Below are 24,012 nucleotides of genomic sequence, written 5' to 3' on the forward strand. Positions count from 1 at the left end.
GACTTTACACAGTAACACCAGATTTTGCAGAATTAGAGATCACTGCAAATCAGGCTTATAAATAACTGAAGATCATTCCTCTACACTGATCCGTGTTTGTATCTTACTATGTTCAGATGCTTCTAGAGCAGCATCTGGATGAACTTTCCCAATACTCAAAGAATGAAGTCTTAGAACACTTCTAAATAGTTGCTGGTTTGTTGCCAACCACATTATCAAAAGCATTGGTTACTAAGTAAAAAAAAAAAGTTTTAAGACTAAATTACAGTAAACATGAAAGCTCCATAGTTTAAACCCAATGTAAATCAACCGTATCCAATTATCAAATTAAACGAAAAGATATTAACTCCTGAAAGCTGAAAGCAAGACTTTAAAAAAAAAATCACCAATGAATATTTTAGACCTTTGCTATTTGTGTTTTTGCTTTTTAAAATTTAATCATTTTCTTTTTCTTTGTAGGCAGGGACTCTTGCTTTCAACTTAAAACAGAAGTTCAAGTCCATAACAGGTTGCAGCTCAGGTAGAATAGCATGCACAACATTTGATTACTTCAAGATAGCAGGAACACACAGGCTGAAGTGAGTGGTCAAATAGGGCTTGCTGTTCTCAAAAATTAGGTATAATGGTGAAAGCATTACCATCAATATCTAAAGTTCTTCCTCCAACCCTGGCTTCTGAGGCAGATAATAAACACATCAATTACTGGTAGATGAAGTATAGTTGTTTCTAAAACTTATCTGTTTAATCAATAACCAAGTTTCTTGTTTTTAAGTCATTTTTGTGTGTCAGTTCCACCAATGAAAATCATTTGGCTTGTACTTTAAAATCTATTCGTCCACATAAAGAATATGAAAATACGTTTGTGGAGAACAATGATGGAGGCTCAGGTCATACTGCACCTCTGTAGTCTTCCAATGTGAAAATGCATCATACTAAAATGTCTTGATCCACAGCGCACCATTTCCAAAGGAGTATCAGTGGGCAGCTGACATGTCACCACTATGAAATATTCTAAACTGGAGACTGCAGTTGTCAGCATGTGGCACCAGGGAACAGGGAAAAAATGGGGTAGTTGAGATTGTTAGAAGAATTCTAAAACTGTTTAGGAAATCATGCATATGCATTTACAGTCCATGTGAGAGTGACTTTTGGCAACTGGAAAGTGACTGAGACATGGCTTGCTTTAGAAGCATCAAAACGAAGAGGCATGAGTTTTGGAGCCTTCTGCTGCTGTTGTTCTTATCATTGGTAGCCATCTGGTGGTGCTTCAGACTGAACGTGAGAAAGATGCTGCACTCAATTGACCTTAAAAATTAAACTCTTTTGTTTGAAGGTTGGCTGTTGGGTCAAAATTATAAGTACCTCCTTGTGTGGCTTCAGGAATGAGGCTAGGATCTTCATCAATATCATCACTAGAGAAATATTGATCCATGATTTCAAATGCTAATTTATATATGTCTTCATTTTCATGTTGCTGCAAAACTTCAATTTTCTCCAAACCTCCACACTCTTCTATTATTTCAGCTATGGTGCTTGCTTCATCACCAGCCATTATCAAAATGTTCTTTAGACCATCAAGAACCATCTGGACCACTTGAGAATCTTTTACTGACAGTAAATTACAGAATGGTGGTATTACATTTTGTTGTACAAGGTATTTAACCTGATCTTTTCTGCCACTTATTGTTAAGTTGCTGATTGCCCAAGCAGCTTCCTTTTGTGTTCCAAAATCCCCCTTAACAAGCTGATGAATAATCATAGGGATTAATCCAGCATCTATTATAGCTTGAACTTGTTGCTGGTTGCCTGCTGTTATATTAGAAAGGAACCATACTGCTTCCTTATTAATTTTCTCTTTTGGATGTGACAAGAGATTTGGGAAGTGTGACAGGACATCACAATTGAGAACAACCTGGGTCTGCTCATCAGTGCCAGTCACTATATTACCAACCGCTCTGAGTGCTGCAGTTTGAACTTTCACTTCCTGGTGGCTGAGAAGGGGCACAAGGAATGGCACAACCCCTGAATCAATGACCATCTGTATCTTCTCATTACCTCCATCTGTCAAATATGACAGAGCCCAAACTGTATCTACAAGAATATTTATGTCCGTATGATATATGAGGACACATAAAGCTGGCAAAATCTCCTGAACTGTCTCCATAGGCAGTGGGGGGTTTTATTCCTGCAGAGATTGACAATGACCCATGTGACGTTCCGAAGGAAGGTGATGGGAATGGAGGGGTTGATGAAGGACAGAAGAGGTTTGACAACTCCCAGTGATATGACATAATCTCTACATTGAGGACCATCACCTATAATGTTCCCCAAAGCCCATACTGCTTGTTCACAGACATTCTGATGTGGTGAATGAAGAAGTCTCAGAAAAAGTGGTACTGCATTAGACTGTACGACAGCTTGAGTCTGTGCAGATGTTCCCGAGGCTATGTTAGTTAGTGCCCAAGCAGCTTCAAACTGTAATGAAGGATTGTCATCCCTTTCTAGACATTTGACTAGAATTGGTAATATTCCTGATTTTATTAAATCATCAATTGGTGGGTTTCTGTCACTGGATAGTAGTTTTCTTGCTGCCTGCACAGCACTGAGCTGGACCACTGGATTATCACTTGTGGCATTCTGTAATATAGCTTCTAGTGTTACATTTTGTGCTTTAAAATCACCATCCACATCTGAATCTTCTCAGCTTTCTTCTTGGGGAACATTTCTCTTTTTCAATAAGTGTTCATCTCTTTTGTTCTTTCTCAGTTCGACTGTCACTTCATTTCTGTGTCTTCTCATTGTTTCCACATCATGGCCCTTGTTCTTGAAGCTCTTCATGTGGTGGTTCTCCAAGCCGGGGTTCTCAGCCATGGCTGAGCGGGGCTCCGGCGGCGGATTTACTCCTGTGGCTGCGGCGGCGAGTGTCGGCGCGGGAGGGGGTGGGGGAGGCCAGGAGGGGAAGGGAAGGGTGGCAGGAGGGGAGAGCCAAGCACGTTCCGTGATGCCTCCGAGCGCGAGGTGGCAGCAGCGTTGGGGCACATGGGCCCACAGGCGGGCGGGTGGGCTGACTGTCAGGCAGGGCTGGCCAGCCTGGGTGGGAACGGGGCTGTGGAGCTGGCGCACACGCGCGTGCACACGCACGGGCCAAGGCTGTGGACACCCAGCAGCGATCAGCGACCGGACTGGACGCTCGTCTGGGCTGATTCTCCGGGTGACCCCTGGCCTTTAATCCTCACTAGAGCCTGCACTCTGGGGGCCTGCTAATCATGTGCCAGAAATGGAGCCCGACCTAGCAGTTTTTACTGCCACCCCTCTGACTTGAAGCGACCGGAGCTGGTTCTGGACTTTTCTTTTTAGGAGGTATTTTATTACTTTTTCAATCTCTGTGAGTGTGATTGGTTCATTGAGGTGATTAATCTGCTCTGAGTTTAGCTTTGGTAGATGATATGCATCCAAGAATTTATCCATCTCCTCCACACTTTCCAGTTTTGTGGAATACAGGTTTTTGAAATAAGTCCTCATGATTCTGCCAATTTCACTTATGCCTGATGTGATCTCTCCTTTTTCATTTTGAATTTTGTTAATTTGAAGTCTCTCCTTTTTTTGCTTTATCAAATTGGCCAGAGGTTTGCCAACCTTGTGTATTTTTTCAAAGAACCATCTCTTTGTTTTGTCAATTGCCTTAATTGTTTCCTTGGTTTCCAATTCAAAAATTTCTGCTCTGATGTTAATTATTTCTTTCCTTCTGGAGCTCTTTGGGTTGGATATTTCTTGTTTTTCCAAAGCCTTTAGGTGGATGGTTAGGCTATTGATTTGGGATCTTCCTCTCTTTATTATGAAGGCATTGAGTGCTATGAATTTTCCCCGGTGGACTGCCTTTATTGTGTCCCATAAGTTTTGGTATGATGTGTTCTCATTGTCATTCAATTCCAGGAATTTTGTAATTTCCTTTTATATTTCATCCACTATCCATTTATTGTTTAAGAGTGTGGTATTCAGTTTCCAGTTGCCTTTGGGGTTTTTGTTGGTTTTTTTGTTGTTGTTGATTTCTAGGAATATAGCATTATGATCTGATATCATGCAGGGAATTATGTCGATTTTCCTAAATATGTGGAGGCAGTCTTTGTGACCCAGTATATGGTCTATTTTAGAGAATGTTCCATGGGCCACTGAGAAGAATGTGTAGTCTCTGGATTTGGGGTGGAAAGTTCTGTAGATATATGTTAGGTCTAAATGCTCTATAGTTTTGTTGAGCTCTCTTACTTCCCTGTTGAGATTCTGTTTGGATGATCTGTCTACTACTGATAATGGTGTGTTAAAGTCCCCAGCTATGATGGTGTTGGTGGTTATTTCTGTTTTATTGTCAAGTAGGTTTTGTTTTATGAACTGTGGTGGCCCTGTGTTTGGTGCATACAAATTTATGATTGTAATATCCTCTTGATGGATTGTTCCCTTTATACGTAGGAAGTAGCCTTCTTTGTCTTTTTTGATTGTTTTTGGCTTGAAGTCAATTTTATCTGATATTAATATAGCTACACCTGCTTGTTTCTTATTTCCATTTGTTTGGAATATTGTTTTCCACCCTTTCACCCTGAGGAGGTTTCTGTCTTTAGTGGTAGGGTGGGTTTCTTGAAGGCAGCAGATTGAGGGGTCTAATTTTTTGATTCACCCTGTTAGGTTGTGTCTCTTGATGGGTGAATTAAGGCCATTAATATTTAGGGTTATGACTGTGAGATTTGATTTGATCCCTGCCATGTTGTGGTGGTAGAGGTGTGTTGGCATTACCATGGAGTGTAGCATTTTCTGTCTACTCTGGGTTTGGTTGCTGTGATCTTCTTATTGTAGGCATTTGTGTTTGGTTATTTGTTTCTTCTCTGTGGAGAATTTCCTGGAATACTTTCTGTAGATTTGGTTTTGTGTTCATATAATTGTAAAGCTGAGTTTTGTCATGGAAAGTTTTCCTTTCACCATCTATTATAAGGGAGACTTTTGCTGGGTAGAGTAGTTTGGGGTGGAAGCCATAGTTTCTTAGAATTTGGAGAGTTTCATTCCAGGCCCTTCTAGCTTTCAGGGTTTCCATTGAGAAATCTGAAGTAATTCTGATGGGGTTTCCTTTGAAAGTGATGTGCTGTTTTGCCCTAGCTGCTTTTAGGATTTTCTCTTTGGTGTCAATGGTTAGAGCCTTAATGATAATATGTCTTGGTGAGTTTCTCCTTCAGTCTAGTCTGTTAGGAGTTTTGTTTGCTTCTTGTATCTTGATTGGCCTTTCTTTTAAGAGATGGGGGAAGTTGTCTTCAATTGTTGCATTAAATAAGTTCTGCATGCCTTTGGTCTGAAATTCTTCTCCTTTTGGTATTACAATGATTCTGATATTATGACGTTTAAGTGTATCCCACAATTCTCTCATGTTCTGTTCACAGGAAATTTTGAACTTACTGAAATTTTTGGACTCTCAAACTGTTTCTTCCATCCTGTCTTCCAGATCAGAGTTTCTATCTTCCACTTTGCTGACTCTATTCTTTAGGGCCTTTAGCGAGTTTTGGACTTGTTCAATTAAGTTTGCATTTTCTAATACTTTCCTATGTATCACTTCCATCGCTTTGTCCAGCTCCCTTTTGGTCTCATTTTCTGATTTTCTTGATGATTCTTGGAAATCATCCTTGCATTTTTTTATGTTTTCATTTAGTGTGGCCAGCTGATATTTAAGGTCCTCTTTTTTTCACTCTCCCTCAACTCTCTTTGAATTCTTTCCAGTGTCTTAACCTATTAGTCTAGCTTAGTGATTGTAGCATCCACACGATTATGTGTCCTTTGTAGCTTTCCTGCCAGTTCTAGCAGTAGGTTGGTCAGGGTTGCATTGTTCATAGCTTCCACTTGATGTTCTGATCATAAACACTCTTCTATGTTTTGGTTAGATGTAATCCTTATTGGACTGGGTGATCTGTCTGAATTTTCTTGCATTTTATTTTTCATGTTTTTTCTTTTGTGCTGTGGTCTACCCATGTCAGTGTATGGGCAGGTAGGTGGGTGGAGCAGCTTGGGATCCAGCTTAATGAGAATCCAAGGCAGCCTGGGGCAGTTACTAATAGCCTGGGTTTTTGGTCTCCCTTTCCAAAGCCGCCTATCTATAGCCTGACAGGGAGCCAAAGTTGCCTGAATTCTCACCCAGTAATGCACCAAAGCTGCCTGCCTTCTAGTTTGGAAGCAGACTGAGGCAGCAAGCCCTGAAGCTGCCCAAACTCTGGCTGGGAATACTGGGACCTGCAAACTGTCTGAGTTCTTCCACCTCAGGGGGTGGTGAATGTGCAGCAGCAGAGGCTGGCCGGCAGGCAAGCTATCGGGGCACAGCATCATTGGTTCAGGCAGCAGCTTAAACAAGGCAGAGGTGGCCACCACGGGCGTGGGAACTGAGTACAGAGTGGGTGGCCAACACGCAGGATCAGAGCACAAAGGCGGAGATACCCACTTGCCAGCACCGCAGGCTGGCAGGCGCACGATGGACTGGCATTAGCGTGGACAGAGCACAGACGTGCAGCACGGGGCGCAGTGCACAGGGTGTGGGGCGTGGGGCATGGCGGCTGTATGTGTGTGGGTAGACTACCCACTCGAGGGGGAATGCATGCTTCACTGTTTTTCTCCACTCTGTGCCCTGCCCCTGGTAAGAAGACCTGATAACACATAATTTCTTGCCAATCTTTACCTGGGGAGAGCAGAGGATGCTGGGTGCGCAGCGGATTGGGGAGCGCCGGGGCCAGTGCATGCATGCTGTTGAGTGCCGGGGAGTGCCGGCTCGCCTAGGAGGGGCAAGGTATGTGTGCTTCCCTGTTGATCCCCTCTTTGTGCACTCCCACTGGCAAAAAGACCCTGTTAGCCCTTAATTTCTTGCCTTTTTCTCCCTGGTATCTGGAGTGCAGTTAGGCGGTCGCCATCTTCCACTGTTAGTTTTCTAGCACAACCTATGTTGGTATTGAAGCAGCTTGTATCTTTTCAGTTCACGGTTAGTTTTCATGAGCAAATGATCCTCGTACATAACCGGCTAAAAGCACATTGAATTCACTCTTAGTTATCCAGGGAATAAGTTCTTCCTAGACAACAGGTTTACAGAACAGTAAATTGAACTTTACTATGCATCGGGAAATGTTCACTTAGAAAACAGGACTATGCAACATTGAATACAGGCTTAGTTAGAAATGCGGATTTGTTTACTGTAGAGAACAGGACAGAAAAACATGACACTCACGATGAGTTTTCAATGACATACATCAGAATCCAAGCTGTCCTAATATTTGAATTCATTGTTATTTTTCAATACCAAATATTCCTACCAGATAACCGGTGAATGTAACTGTCAATTACCCTTAGTTTATGACAGGAAATGGGCTTCCTACTCCATAGGATCATAGATCATTGAATTCGCTCGTAGTTTTCAAAGAGAATTGTTTATTTTACATAGATTTCAACGGGAAACATTCTCACTATTCACACAGTTCTAGCCCTTTGAATCGCTGTTGGTTTTCAATATGAAATGTTCATTTTACATAGATTTCAACAGGAAACATTCTCACTATTCACACAGTTCTAGCCCTTTGAATCACTGTTGGTTTTCAATATGAAATGTTCCCAGCATATAACCTCTGATGGAACATTGAAATCACTCTTACATTACCACTGCAAATGTTCTTTATAATGAAATTACAGAATATTGACTTCGCTGTTAGTTTTCAGTGAGAAACGTTCATTTCAAACCGTGGAACTACAGAACATTGAATTCATGCTTAGAATTACAGAACTCGAACTTAACTGTTAGTTTTCATGGGCAAACTTTGATCGTACTCAACCACCTCCTAATCTTTTCAGTTCATAGTTAGTTTTCATTAGCAAACGATCCTAGTACATAACCGGCTAATAGCACATTGAATTCACTCTTAGTTTGCCCGGGGATATGTTCTTCCTAGGCAACAGGTTTACAGAACATTGAATTGAACTTTACTATTCAGCGGGAAATGTTCACTTAGAAAACAGGACTATGCAACATTGAATACAGGCTTAGTAAGTAATGCAGATTTGTTTACTGTAGAGCACAGGAGAGAAAAACATGATATTCACTGCTACGTCCACGGCGACCTCGCCTGTGTAGCAAGCAGAGATGCTTCTGCACTGGAAGAGAGCTGAAGACAGAGGGCCAGCACTCTTTGGAGGGATGCCCCCGGTGACCCCTTGGCAGTCAGTTACTGTAATGGTTCCTGCTGCCCATGAAGTCACGACGACCTAATTGCTGGCACTAATGAGCTGTTTTCTGTGTTCTGTTTTTTTTCTGCTTTCTTCTGGTTGTTTGTCAAAGAACAGCTAGTTTCTATGCTACGCTTACTATTAATCATGCATGCAATCAGAGTACAAAAAACAATTTGAGTATTGAATGTGCCCCTCCTATGATTAGGGCAGTGGAGGATATGTATAACTCTACTAGGAATAAAAAATTAACTCTAGAACAGTTTTTAGATGGTGTAGAGTAGAAACAGCTTATGATGTTTTAGAACAATACTGATCCTGAGAAAGTGAAAGTAGAAATGTTAATCGGTAATGTTCATAAGAGGCATGACAATTCTGCAGAAAAGAAGTCACAAAAGTTGGGCATTCCCACCAGACTTCCTGGAGGGTATGTTCAGTACTTGATCAAGGGCTGTTAGTAGACTCCCAGAGCTGGGAACTACTTAGATCCACTCCCCTATGAGGGAGGATATGATGAATTCGGTAATAAATGAATAAATTATGAAGGAAAAAGGAGGCTATGGCATTCTCTTCCATTTATAAAATGCTTAGCAAGGACACCTAAGCCTTGGTGCTTATACTCTAGACAAGTAAGAAAAGAATTCCTGAAAAGCATTAAACCAGCCTTAAAATATCGGTGGTCTTTTGGATAGAAACACTTTTATAATAAATATGAGGATTATATAAATAATCTAATATAAATAATCTAATAAGTGGAAAGAGATGGCTCTCTGCTCGGTTTATAAAAAATAAATAACCTATTGTTCACCTTACATCCCTTACCCCAAGCTTCTATTCATGTAAAGCTGTGGTCAATGATACAAGACGTCCTTCTTAAAAAATGGGTACAGTTCCTGCCTGATAAGTATTACATGGGTGCTTAGAATAAAACAATACTTAAAAATGTTTAGATTAATGATTTCTGAGATCACTTGTTGCCTTGCTAAGTTTCCTTGTTCAATCTGTATAAAACCTTCATAAAACCTTCAGTAAATTGCAGCAGCATATTCAACCTAGAGTGTGTCTATCTGTCATTTCCTCGCCGAATCCCGAGTTCTCCTTGAGCCTTCGCCCTTGTTCTCCCTCGGTCCTGATCTCCCCGAGAGTCAGTCCGCAGCAATTCACGATGACATTTCAATGGGAAACATAAGAATTCAAGCTGTCCTACTCTTTGAATTCACTGTTATTTTTTAATAGCAACTTTCTTACCAGATCACTGGTTAATATAACTGTCAATTACCGTTAGTTTATGACAGGAAATGAACTTCCTACTCCATAGGATCATATATCGTTGAATTTTCTCTTACTTCAAAGAGAATTGTTTATTGTACACAGTTTTCAATGGGAAACATTCTCACTAATCACACATTTCTAGCCCTTTGAATCACAGTTGGTTTTCAACAGGAAATGTTCCCAGAATATAACCTGTGATGGAACTTTGAAATCACTCTCAGTTTACCATTACAAATGTTCTTTGTAATGAAATTGCAGAACATTCAATTCACTGTTTATTTTCAGTGAGAAAATTTCATTTCAAACCGTGGACCTACAGAACATTGAATTCACGCTTACAATTACAGAACTCGAACTTCACTGTTAGTTTTTCAGGCAAACTTTGTTGGTGCTCAAGCACCTTCTAAACTTTTCAGGTCATGGTTAGTTTTCAATAGCAAATGATCCTAGTACATAACCCGCTACAATAACATTGAACTCACTCTTAGTTTTCTATGGGATAAGTTCTTCCTAGACAAAAGGTTTACAGAACATGGAGTTCATGGGGAAATGTTCACTTAGAAAACAGGACTATACAACATTGAATACAGGCTTAGTTAGCAGTGGGATTAGTTTAATGTAGACAAAATTACAGAAAAACATGATATTCATGATGAGTTTTCAATGAGAAATGTAAGAATCCAAGATGTCCTACTCTTGGAATTCAATGCTATCTTTCAATAGCAACTGATCCTGCCAGATCAATAAGGAATGAAACTGTCAGTTACCCTTACTTTAAGATGGGAAATGAGCTTCCTAAACAATAGCATCATAGAACATTGAATTCGCTCTTACTTTTCAAAGAGAATTGCTTATTGTACACAGTTTTCCATGGGAATCATTCTCAGTATTCACACAGTTCTAGCCCTTTGAATTCATATTGGTTTTCAACAGGAAATGTTCCTAGTATATAAGCTCTGATAGAACTTTGATATCACTCTTAGTTTACCATTGGAAAAGTCCTTCATAATGAAATTATAGAACATTGAATTCGCTCTTAGTTTTCATTGAGAAACGTTCATTTCAAAGGGCAGGAATACAGAACTTTGAATTTAGGGTTAGATTTCAAAGGGCAATTGAGCATTATACACAATTGAATTGCAAAACTCGAATTTCACTGTTAGTTTTCTTGCACAAAGTATGTTGGTATTTAGACAGCTTCTAATCTTTTCAGTTCACGGTTAGTTTTCATACACAAATGACCCTAGTACAAAACCGGCTAATAGCACATTGAATTCACTCTTAGTTTTCCCTTGGATATATTCTTCCTATGCAACAAGTTAACAGAACATTGAATTGAACTTTACTATTCAGTGGGAAATGTTCACTTAGAAAACAGGATTATACAAGATTGAATACAGGCTTAGTTAGGGATGCGGATTTGTTTACAGAAGAGAACAGGACAGAAAAACTTGACATTCACGATGAGTTTTCAATGAGAAACGTCAGAATCCAAGCCCTCCTACTCTTAGTTTTCACTGTTATTTATCAATAGTAACTGTTCCGACCAGATAACCGGTTAATGTAACTGTCAATTACCCTTAATTTATGACAGGAAATGGGCTTCCTACTCCATAGGATCATAGATTGTTGAATTCGCTCTTACTTTTCAAAGAGAATTGTTTACTGTACACAGTTTTGAACGGGAAACATTCTCACTAGTCACACAGTTCTAGCACTTTTAATCACTGTTGGTTTTCCACATGAAATGTTCCCAGCATATAACCTCTGATGGAACTTTGAAATCACTCTTAGTTTACCATTGCAAATGTTCTTTGTTATGAAATTACAGAACATTTAATTTACTGTTAATTTTCTGTGAGAAAATTTCATTTCAAACCGCGAAACTACAGAACGTTGAATTCACAGTTAGAATTACAGAACTCGAACTTCACCGTTAGTTTTCGTGGGCAAACTGTGTTGGTACTCAACCATCTTTTAACCTTTTCAGTTCATCATTAGTTTTCATTAGCAAATGATCCTAGTACATAAGCGGCTAATAGCACATTGAATTCATTCTTAGTTTTTCCGGGGATATGTTCTTCTGAGGCAACAGGTTTACAAAACATTGAATTGAAATTTACTATTCAGCGGGAAATGTTCACTTAGAAAACAGGATTATGCAAGATTGAATACAGGCTTAATTAGGAATGAAGATTTGTGTACTGTAGAGAACAGGACAGAAAAACATGACATTCACAACGAGTTTTCAATGAGACACGTCAGAATCCATGCTGTCCTACTCTTTGCATACACTGTTATTTATCAATAGCAAATGTTCCTACGAGATAACCGGTTAATGTCACTGTCAATTACCCTTAGTTTATGACAGGCAATGGGCTTCCTACTCCATAGAATCATAGATCGTTGAATTTGCTCTTAATTTTCAAAGAGAATAGTTTATTTTACATAGATTTCAACGGGAAACATTCTAACTATTCACACAGTTCTAGCCCTTTGATTCACTGTTGGTTTTCAATAGGAAATGTTTCCAGCATATGAACTCTGATGGAACTTTGAAATAACTCTTAGATTACCATTGCAAATACTCTTCTTAATGAAATTATAGAACATTCAATTCACTGTTGATTTTCAGTGAGAAACCTTCGTTTCAAACAGCGGAACTGCAGAACTTTGTATTCACGGTTAGAATTACAGACCTCTAACTTCACCATTAGTTTTCGCAGGCAAACCTTGTTGGTCCACAAGCACTTTCTAATCTTTTCAGTTCTTGGTTACTTTTCATTAGCCAATGATCCTAGTACATAACCAGCTAAGAGCACATTGAATTCACTCTTGGTTTTCCAGAGGACACGTTCTTCCTAGACAACAGATGTACATAACATGTAGTTCAACTTTACTATTCATCGGGAAATGTTCACTTAGAAAACCGGACCATGCAACATTGAATACAGGCTTAGTTAGCAGTGGGATTAGTTCACTTTGGAGAAAATTACAGAAAAACATGATATTCATGATGAGTTTTCAATGAGAAATGTAAGAATCCAAGCTGTCCTACTCTTGGAATTCAATGCTATTTTTCAATAGCAACTGATCCTACCAGATAACCGGTTACTGAAACTGTCAATTACCCTTACTTTAAGATGGGAAATGAGCTTCCTACACAATAGGATCATAGAACGTTGAATTCGCTCTTACTATTCAAAGAGAATTGTTTATTGTACACAGTTTACAATGGGAAACTTTTTCACTATTCACACACTTCTAGCCCTTTGAATTCATGTTGGTTTTCAACAGGAAATGTTCCTAGTATATAACCTCTGATAGAACTTTGATATCACTCTTACTTTACCATTGGAAAGGTTCTTCGTAATGAAATTACAGTACATTGAGTTCGCTCTTAGTTTTCAATAAGAACCATTCATTTCACACAGCGGGACTACAGCACTTTGACTTCAGGGTTAGATTTCACAAGGCAATTGAACATTATACACATTTGAATTACAGAACTCGAACTTCACTATTAGTTTTCACAGGCCAACTTTGTTGGTAGTAAAGCACCTTCCAATCCTTTCAGTTCATGGTTAGTTTTCATTAGGAAATGATCCTAGTACATAACCTACTAATAGCACATTGAACTCACTCTTAGTTTTCCATGGGATAAGCTGTTCCTAGACAACAGGTTTACAGAGCATGGAGTTCAACTTTTCTATTCATTGGGAAATGTTCATTTAGAAATTAGGACTATAGAAAATTGAATACAGGCTTAGTTAGCAGTGGGATTAGTTCACTCTGGAGAAAATTACAGAAAAACATGACATTCATGATGAGTTTTCAAGGAGAAACGTAAGAATCCAAGCTGTCCTACTCTGGGAATTCAATGCTATTTTTCACTAGCAGCTGATCCTTCCAGACAACCGGGTAATGAATCTTTCAATTACACTTATTTAAGACAGTAAATGAGATCCCTATACAATAGGATCATAGAACGTTGAATTCGCTCTTACTTTTCAAAGAGAATTGTTTATTGCACACAGTTTTCAATGGGAAATATTCTCAATATTCATACAGTTCTAGTCCTTTGAATGACTGTGGTTTCAACAGGAAATATCCCAAGCATATAACCTCTGATGGAAATTTGAAATCACTCTTAGTTTAACATTGCAAATGTTCTTTGTAATGAAATTACAGAACATTCAATTCACTGTTCTTATTCAGTAAGAAACCTTCATTTCAAACAGCGGAACTACAAAATTTGAATTCACTGTTAGAATTACAGAACTCGAAATTCACCGTTAGTTTTCATGGGCAAACTTTGTTGGTACTCAAGCACCTGCTAATCTTTTCAGTTCATGGTTAGTTTTCATTAGCAAATGATCCTAGTACATAACCCTCTGGTACCACATTAAACTCACTCTAAGTTTTCCATGGGATAAGTCCTACCTAGACAACAGGTTTACAGAACATGGAATTCCACTTTATTATTCATCCTGAAATGTTCACTTAGAAAACTGGACTACACGACATTCAATACAGGATTAGTTAGCAGTGGGATTAGTTTATTGTAGAGGAAATTACAGAAAAACATGACATTCATGATGAGTTTTCAATGAGAAACATAAGAATCCAAGCTGTCCTACTCTTGGAATTCAATGCTATTTTCCAATAGTAGCTGATCCTACCAGATAACCGGGTAATGACATTGTCAATTACCCTTACTTCAAGACGGGAAATGAGATTGGTCCACAATAGGATCATAGAAGGTTGAATTCACTCTCACTTTTCAAAGAGAATTGTTTATTTTACTCAGATTTCAACAGGAAACATTCTCACAATTCACACAGTTCTAGCCCTCTGAATTCATGTTGGATTTCAATAGGAAATATTTCTGGTATATAACCTCTGATAGAATTTTGAAATCTCTCTTAGTTTGCCATTGGAAATGTTCTTTGTAATGAAGTTACAGAACATTAAAATCGCTATTATATTTCAGTGAGAAACATTCATTTCAAACAGCGGGACTACAGAGTTTTCAATTCAGGGTTAGATTTCAATGGGCAATTGAACATTATACAAAATTAAATAACAGAACTCGCAGTTCACTGTTACTATTCTTGCACAACCTATGTTGACATTGAAACAGCTTTTAATCTTTCCATTTCATGTTTAGGTTTCATTAGCTAATGATTCTAGTACATAACCAGCGAATAGCACACTGAATGCACTCTTAGTTTTCCAGCGGTAAGTTCTTCCTAGACAACAGGTTTACAGAACATTGATTTGAACTTTACTATTCATCGGGAAATGTTCACTTAGAGAACAGGACTATGCAACATTGAATACAGGTTTAGTTATTTATGCGCATTTGTTTACTGTACAGAACAGGACAGAAAAACATGACATACAAGATGAGTTTACAATGATAAACGTCAGAATCCAAGCTGTCCTATTTTTGAATTCCCTGTTATTTTTGAAAATCAAATATTCTTCCCAGATAGCCTGTTAATGTAACTTTCAATAACCCTTAGTTTATGACTGAAGATGAGCTTCCTACTCCATAGGATCATATATCCTTGAATTCGCTCTTACTTTTCAAAGAGAATTGTTTATTGTACACAAGTTTAAATGGGAAACATTCTCACTAGTCACACAGTTCTACCCCTTTGAATTACAGTTGGTTTTAAACAGGAAATGTTCCCAGGATATAACCTCTGATGGAACTTTGAAATCACTCTTAGTTTACTATTGCAAATTTTCTTCTTAATGAAATTACAGAACATTCAATTCACTGTTGATTTGCAGTTGGAAACCTTCATTTCAAACAGTGGAACTATAGAACTTTGAATTCATGGTTAGAATTACAGAACTCAAACTTCACCATTACTTTTCGCAGGCAAACCTTGTTGATACTCAAGCACCTTCTAATCTTTAAAGTTCATGGTTAGTTTTCATTAGCAAATGATCCTAGTACATAACTGGCTAATAGCACATTGAATTCACTCTTAGTTTTTCAAGGGATAAGTTCTTCCTAGACAACAGGTTTAAGGAACATTGAATTGAACTTTACTATTCATCGTTAAATGTTCACTTAGAAAACAGGACTATGCAACATTGAATACAAGCTTAGTTAGGAATGCGGATTTGTTTACAGTAGAGAACAGGACAGAAAAACATGACATTCACAATGAGTTTTCAATGAGACATGTAAGAATCCAAGATGTCCTACTCTTTGAATTCCCTGGGATATTTCAATATCAACTGTTCCTACCAGATAACCAGTGAATGTAACTGTAAGTTACCCTTAGTTTATGACGGGAAATGAGCTTCCTAATCCATAGGATCATAGTCGTTGAATTTGCTCTTACTTTTCAAAGAGAATTGTTTATTGTACACAGTTTTCAATGGGAATCATTCTCAGTATTCACTCAGTTCTAGCCGTTTGAATTCATGTTGGTTTTCACCAGAAAATATTCCTAGTATATAACCTCTGATAGAACTTTGAAATCACTCTTAGTTTACCATTGGAAATGTTCTTGTAATGAAATTACAGAACATCGAATTCGTTGTTATTCTTCAGTGAGAAACGTTCAGTTCAAACGGCGGGACTACAGAACTTTGAATTCAGGAATAGATTTCAAAGGGCAATTGAGCATTATACACAATTGAATTACAGAACTCGAACTTCACTGTTAGTTTTCTTGCACAACCTATGTTTGTATTGAAGCAGCTTCTAACCTTTTCAGTTTAAGGTTAGTTTTCTTTAGACAATGATCATAGTACATAACTGTCTATTAGCATTTTGAATTCACTCTTAGTTTTCCAGGGGATATGTTCTTCCTAGACAACAGGTGTACGGAACATTGAATTCAACTTTACTATTCATTGGGAAATGTTCATTAGAAACCAGGACTATGCAACCTTGTATACAGGCTTAGTAATGAATATGAGTTTGTTTGTTGTAGAGAACAGGCAGAAAAACATGGTATTCACAATGATTTTTCAATGAGAAACGTAAGAATCCTAGCTGTCCTACTCTTGGAATCTAGTGCTATTTTTCAATAGCAAGTGTTCCTACCAGATAACCGGTGAAAGTACCTGTCATTTACGCTTAGTTTATGACAGAAAATGTGCTTCCTACTCCACAGGATCATAGATCATTGAACTCGCTCATACATTTCAAATAGAATTGTTTATTGTGCACAGTTTTCAACGGGAAACATTCTCCCCATTCACACAGTTCTATCCCTTTGAATCACTGCTGGTTTTCAACTGGAAATATTCCCAGCCTATAACCTCTGATAGAACTTTGTAATCACTCTTAGTTTATTATTGCAAATGTTCTTCTTAATGAAATTACAGAACATTCAATTCACTGTTGATTTTCAGTGAGAAACCTTCATTTCAAACAATGGAACTACAGAACTTTGAATTCACGGTTAGAATTACAGAAATCAAACTTCACCGTTAGTTTTCGTGGGCAAAACTTTTTGGTACTCAAGCACCTTCTAATCTCTACAGTTCATTGTTAGTTTTCATTAGCAAATGATCCTAGTACATAACCAGCTAATAGCACATTGAATTCACTCTTAGTTTTCCAGGGGATATGTCCTTCCTAGACAACAGGTTCACACAATATTGAATTGAACTTTACTATTCATCGTGAAATGTTCACTTCGAACACAGGACTATGCAACTTTGAATACAGGCTTAGTTAGGAATGCCGATTTGTTTACTGTAGAGAACTGGACAGAAAAACATAACATTCACGATGAGTGTTCATTGAGAAACGTAAGAATCTGAGGTGTCCTATTCTTGGAATTCAATGCTATTTTTCAATAGCAACTGATCCTACTAGATAACCGGTGAATGAAACTGTCAAATACCCTTACTTTAAGATGGGAAATGAGCTTACTACACAATAGGATCATAGAATGTTGAGTTCGATCTTACATTTCAAAGAGAATTGTTCATTGTACACAGTTGTCAATCGGAAACATTCTCATTAGTCACACTGTTCTAGCCCTTTGAATCACTGTTGGTTTTCCACAGGAAATATTCCCAACATATAACCTCTGATGGAACATTGAAATCACTTTTAGTTAACCATTGCAAATGTTGTTGGTAATGAAATTACAGAACATTCAATTCACAGTGGATTTTCAGTGAGAAACCTTCATTTCAAACAGCGGAACTACAGAAATTTGAATTCACGGTTAGAATTACAGAAGTCGAACTTCACCGTTAGTTTTTGCGGGCAAACTTTGTAGGTACTCAAGCACTTTCTAAACTTTTCAGTTCATGGTTAGTTTTCATTACCAAATGATCCTAGTACATAAACGGCTAATAGCACATTGAACTTAGTCTCAGTTTTCCATGGGATAAGTTCTTCCTAGACAACAGGTTTACAGAACATAGAGCCAACTTTACTATACATCGGGTAATGTTCACTTAGAAGAGAGGACTATACAACATTCAATACAGGCTTAGTTAGCAGTGGGTTTAGTTTACTGTGGAGAAAATTACAGAAAAACATGGCATTCATGATTCGTTTTCAATGAGAAATGTAAGAATCCAAGCTGTCATACTCTTGAAATTCAATGCTATTTTTCAATAGCAACTGATCCTTCCAGATAACCGGTGAATGAAACTGTCAATTACCCTTACTTTAAGACGTGAAATAAGCTTCCTACACAATAGGATGATAGAACGGTGCATTCGCTCTTACTTTTCAAAGAGAATTGTTTGTTTCACACAGTTTGCAACAGAAAACATTCTCAGTATTCACACAGTTCTTGCCCTTTGAATTCATGTTGGTTTTCAACAGGAAATGTTCCTGTATATAACCTCTGATAGAACTTTGAAATCACTCTCAGTTTACCATTGGAAATGTTCTTCGTAGTGAAATTAGAGAACATTGAATTACTGTTAGTCTTCAGTGAGATACGTTCATTTCAAAGAACGGGACTACAGAACTATGAATTCATGGATAGATTTCAAAGGGCAATTGAACATAATACACAATTAAATTACAGAACTCAAACTTCTCTGTTAGTTTTCTTGCACAACCTACGTTGGTATTGAAGCACCTTCTAATATTTTCAGGTCACGGTTAGTTTTCTTTGGCCAATGATCCTAGTAAATAACCGGCTAATAGCACATTGAATTCACTCTTAGTTTTCCAGGTGTTAAGTTCTTCCTAGACAACAGGTCCACGGGACATTGAGTTGAACTTTACTATTCATCGGGAAATGGTCATATAGAAAACAGGACTACGCTACATTGAAAACAGGCTGAGTTAGGACTGCGGATTTGTTTACTGTAGAGAACAGGACATAAAAACAACATTCTTGATGAGTTTTCAATGTGATACATAAGAATCCAAGCTGTCCTACTTTTTGAATTCACTGTTATTTTTCAATAGCAACGGTTCCTACCAAATAACTGGTTAATGTAACTGTCAATTACCCCTAGTTTATGATGGGAAATGACCTTCCTCCTCCATAGGATCATAGATCATGGAATTTGCTGTTACTTTTCAAAGAGAATTGTTTCCTGTACACAGTTTTCAATGTGAAACATTCTTACTAGTCAAACAGTTCTAGCCCTTTGAATCTCTTTTGGTTTTCAACAGGAAATTTTCTCAGTATATAACCTCTGATGGAACTTTGAAATCACACTTAGTTTACCATTGGAAATGTTCTGGGTAATGAAATTACAGAACATTCAATTCACGGTTCATTTTCAGTGAGAAAACTTCATTTCAAACAGCAGAACTACAGAACTTTGAAATCACGGTTAGAATTACAGAACTCAAACTTCACCGTTAGTTTTTGCGGGCAAACTTTGTTGGTACTCAAGCACCTTCTAATCTTTTCATTTCATGTTAGTTTTCTTGCCCAACCTATGTTGGTATTGAAGCAGTTTCTAATCTTATCAGTTCACGGTTAGTTTTCATTACTAAATGATTCTAGTACATAACCAGCTAATAGCACATTGAATTCACTCTTAGTTTTCTGTGGGATAAATTCTTCCTAGACAACAGGTTTACAGAACATGGAGTTCAACATTACTATTCATCAGGAAATGTTCACTTAGAAAAGAGGACTATACAACATTGAATGCAGGCTTAGTTAACAGTGGGATTAGTTTTCTGTGGAGAAAATTTCAGAAAAACATGACATTCATGATGAGTTTTCAATGAGAAACGTAAGAATCCAAGCTGTCCTAATTGTTGAATTCACGGTTATTTTTCTGTAGCAACTGTTCTGGCAAGATAACCGATGAATGAAACTGTCATGTACCCTTACCTGAATCCGGGAAATGAGCTTGCTACACAATAGGATCATAGAACGGTGAATTCACTCTTACTTTTCAAAGAGAATTGTTTATTGTACACAGTTTTCAATGGGAAACATTCTCAGTATTCACATAGTTCTAGCCCTTTGAATTCTTGTTTTTTTTCAACTGGAAATATTCCTAATATATAACTTCTGATAGAATTTGAAATCACTCTTCGTTTACCATTGGAAATGTTCTTCGTAATGAAATTACAGAACATTGAATTCTCTGTTAGTCTTCAGTGAGAAACGTTCATTTCAAACAGCGGGACTACAGAACTTTGAATTCAGGGATAGATTTCAAAGGTCAATTGAATATTATTCACAATTGAATTACAGAACTCGAACTTCTTTGTTAGTTTTCTTGCAACACCTATGTTGGTATTGAAGTAGCTTCTAACCTTTTTAGTTCACGGTTAGTTTTAATCATCAAATGATCCTAGTACATAACCGGCTAATAGCACTTTGAACTCACTCTCAGTTTTCCATGGGATAAGTTCTTCCTAGACAACAGGTTTAATGAACATGTAGTTCATCTTTACTATACATTGGGAAATGTTCACTTCGAAAACAGGACTATACAACATTGAATATAGGCTTAGATAGCAGTAGGATTAGTTTACTGTGCAGAAAATTACAGAAAAATATGACATTCAGTATGAGTTTTTCAATGAGAAATGTAAGAATCCAATATGTCCTACTGTTTGAATTCCCTGGGATTTGTCAATACCAACTGTTCATACCAGGTAACCGGTGAGTATAACTGTCAATTACCCTTAGATTATGACAGGAAATGAGCTTCCTACTCCATAGGATCATAGAACGTTGAAGTAGCTCTTACTTTTCAAAGAGAATTGTGTATTGTACACACTTTTCAACGGGAAACATTCTCAGTATTCACACAGTTCTAGCTGTTTGAATTCATGTTGGTTTTTAACAGGAAGTGTTCCCAGCTTATAACCTCTGATGGAACTTTGAAATCACCCTTAGTTTACCATTGTTTCCGTGAGAAAACTTCATTACAAACAGGGGAACTACAGAACTTTGAATTCATGGTTAGAATTGCAGAACTGGAACTTCACCACTAGTTTTCACGGGCAAACCTTGTTTTTACTTAAGAACCTTCTAATCGTTTCAGTTCATGGTTAGTTTTCATTAGCAAATGATCCTACTACATAACTGGATAATAACACACTGAATTCACTCTTAGTTTTCCCGGGATACCTTCTTCCTAGACAACAGGTTCACAGAACATTGAATTGAACTTTACTATTCATCGGGAAATGTTCACTTAGAAAACAGGACTATGCAACATTGAATACAGGCTTAGTTAGCAGTGGGATTAGTTTACTGTTGAGAAAATTAAAGACAAACATGAAATTCATGATGAGTTTTCAATGAGAACCGTAAGAATCCAAACAGTCCTACTCTTGGAATTCAATGCTATTTTTCAATAGCAACTGCTCCTACGCGATAACGGGTGAATGAAACTCTCAATTACCCTTACTTTAAGATGGGAAATGAGCTTCCTACACAATAGGCTCATAGAACGTTGAATTCACTCTTACTTTACAAAGAGAATTGTTTACTGTACACAGTTTTCAACGGGAAACAATCTCAGTATTCACACAGTTCTAGTCCTTGAATTCATGTTGGTTTTCAATAGGAAATGTTCCTAGTATATACCTTGTGATAGAACTTTGAAATCACTCTTAGTTTAGCATTGGAAATATTCTTCGAAATGAAATTACAGAACATTGAATTCGCTGTTTGTCTTCAGTGAGAAATGTTCATTTCAAAGAGTGGAACAACAGAACTTTGATTTCAGGGTTAGATTTCAAAGGGCAATTGAATATTATACACAATTGAAATACAGAACTGGAACTTCACTCTTAGTTTTTTTGCACAACCAATGTTGGTATTGAATCAGCTTCCAAACTTTTCAGTTCACGGTGAGTTTTCAGTAGCAAATGATCCTAGTATACAACCGGCTAATAGCACATTGAATTCACTCTTAGTTTCCAGGGGATAAGTTCTTCTTAGACAACAGGTTTAAGGATCATTGAATTGAACTTTACTATTCATCGGGAAAGGTTCCCTTAGAAAACAGGACTATGCAACATTGAATACAGGCTTAGTTAGGAAAGCGGATTTGTTTACTGTAGAGAACAGGACAGAAAAACATGACATGCACGATGCGATTTCCATGAGAAATGTAAAAATCCAAGCCGACCTACTGTTTGAATTCACTGTTATTTTTCAATAGCAACAGTTCCTAAAAGATAACCAGTGAATGGAACTGTCAATTTTCCTTATTTTTTGACGATAAATAAGCTTCCAACTCCATATGATCATAGATCGTTGAATTCGCTCTTACTTTTGAAAGAGAATTGTTCATTGTTCACAGTTTTCAATGGGAATCATTCTCACTAGTCAGACAGTCCTAGTACTTTGAATCACTGTTGGTTTTCAACAGGAAATATTCCCAGCATATAACGTCTGATGGAACTTTGAAATCACACTTAGTTTACCCTTGCAAATGTTCTTCGTAATGAAATTACAGAACATAAAATTCACTGTTGATTTTCAGCGTGAAAAATTCATTTCAAACAGCGGAACTACAGAACCTTTACTTCATGGTTAGAATTACAGAACTCGAACATCACCGCTAGATTTCGTGGGAAAACTTTGTTTGTACTCAAGCACCTTCTAATCTTTTCAGTAAATGGTTAGTTTTCTTTAGAATGATTCTAGTACATAACCCGCTAATAGCACATTGAACTCACTCTTAGTTTTCCATGGGAGAAGTTCTTCCTAGACAACAGGTTTATAGAATATGGAGTTCAACTTTACTATCATTGGGAAATGTTCACTTAGAAAATAGGACTATACAACATTGAATACAGTCTTAGCAGTGGGATTATCTTAATGTGAAGGAAATTACAGAAAAACATGACATTCATGATGTGTTTTCAATGATAATCACAAGAATCCAAGCTGTCCTACTCTTGCAATTCAATGCTATATTTCAATAGCAACTGATCCTACCACATAACCGGTGAATGAAAGTTTCAATTACTCTTACATTAAGACGGGAAATGTGCTTCCTACACAATAGGATTATAGAACATTGAATTTGTTCTTACTTTTCAAAGAGAATTGTTTATTGTACACAGTTTTCAACGGGAAACATTCTCAGTATTCACACAGTTCTAGCCCTTTGAATTCATGTTGATTTTCAACAGGAAATATTAATCGGATATAACCTATGTAGAACTTTGAAATCACTCTTAGTTTACCATTGGAATGTTCTTCGTACTGAAATTAGAGAACCTTGAATGCGCTGTTACTCTTCAGTGAGAAACGTTCATTCCAAACAGCGGGATTACAGAACTTTGAATTTAGGGAATGATTTCAAAGGGCAGTTGAACATTATACAACATTGAATTACAGAATTCGTTCTTCACTATTAGTTTTCTTGCACAACCTATGTTGTTATTGAAGCAGCTTTTAATCTTTTCAGTTCACGGTTAGTTTTCATTAGCCAATGATCCTAGTACATAACCGGCTAATACTACATTGAATTCCCTCTTAGTTTTAAAGGGGATAAGTTCATCCTAGACAACAGGTTTACAGCCAACATTGAATTGAACTTTACTATTCATTGGGAAATGTTCACTTAGAAATCAGGACTATGCATCATTGAATGCAGGCTTAGTTAGGAATGCGGACTTGTTTACTGCAGAGAACAGGACAGAAAAACATGACATTCACGATGAGTTTCCAATGAGAAATGTAAGAATCCAAGCTGACCTGATCTTTGAATTCACTGTTATTTTTCAATAGCAACTGCTCCTACCAGATAACTGGTGAATGTAACTGTCAATTACCCTTAGTTTATGACGGGAATGAACTTCCCCCTCCATAGCATCATAGATCGTTGAATTTGCTCTCACTTTTCCCAGAGAATTGTTTATTGTACACAGTTTTCAACGGGGAACATTCTCACTAGTCACATAGTTCTAGCCTTTTGAATCACTGATGGTTTTCAACCAGAAATGGTCCTCGTATAAAACCTCTGATGGAACTTTGAAATCACTCTTAGTTTACCATTGCCAATGTTCTTCATAATGAAATTACAGAACATTCAGTTCACTGTTGATTTGCAATGAGA

The 24,012-nt window shown here is 37.5% G+C and overlaps 1 protein-coding gene across 1 annotated transcript; it reads right to left on the bottom strand.

Moving 5' to 3' along the window:
* Window positions 1-563: 563 nt before the first annotated feature.
* LOC123458637 (importin subunit alpha-4-like) lies at window positions 564-2,889 on the bottom strand. The gene is given in 2 exon segments (XM_045143484.1): window positions 564-2,178; window positions 2,181-2,889. Coding segments are annotated over 2 exon segments (1,563 nt in total). The 5' UTR covers window positions 2,872-2,889; the 3' UTR covers window positions 564-1,306.
* Window positions 2,890-24,012: the final 21,123 nt, after the last annotated feature.

This window comes from Jaculus jaculus, chromosome 2 (genome assembly GCF_020740685.1).
Source record: "Jaculus jaculus isolate mJacJac1 chromosome 2, mJacJac1.mat.Y.cur, whole genome shotgun sequence".
NCBI lineage: Eukaryota > Metazoa > Chordata > Mammalia > Rodentia > Dipodidae > Jaculus > Jaculus jaculus.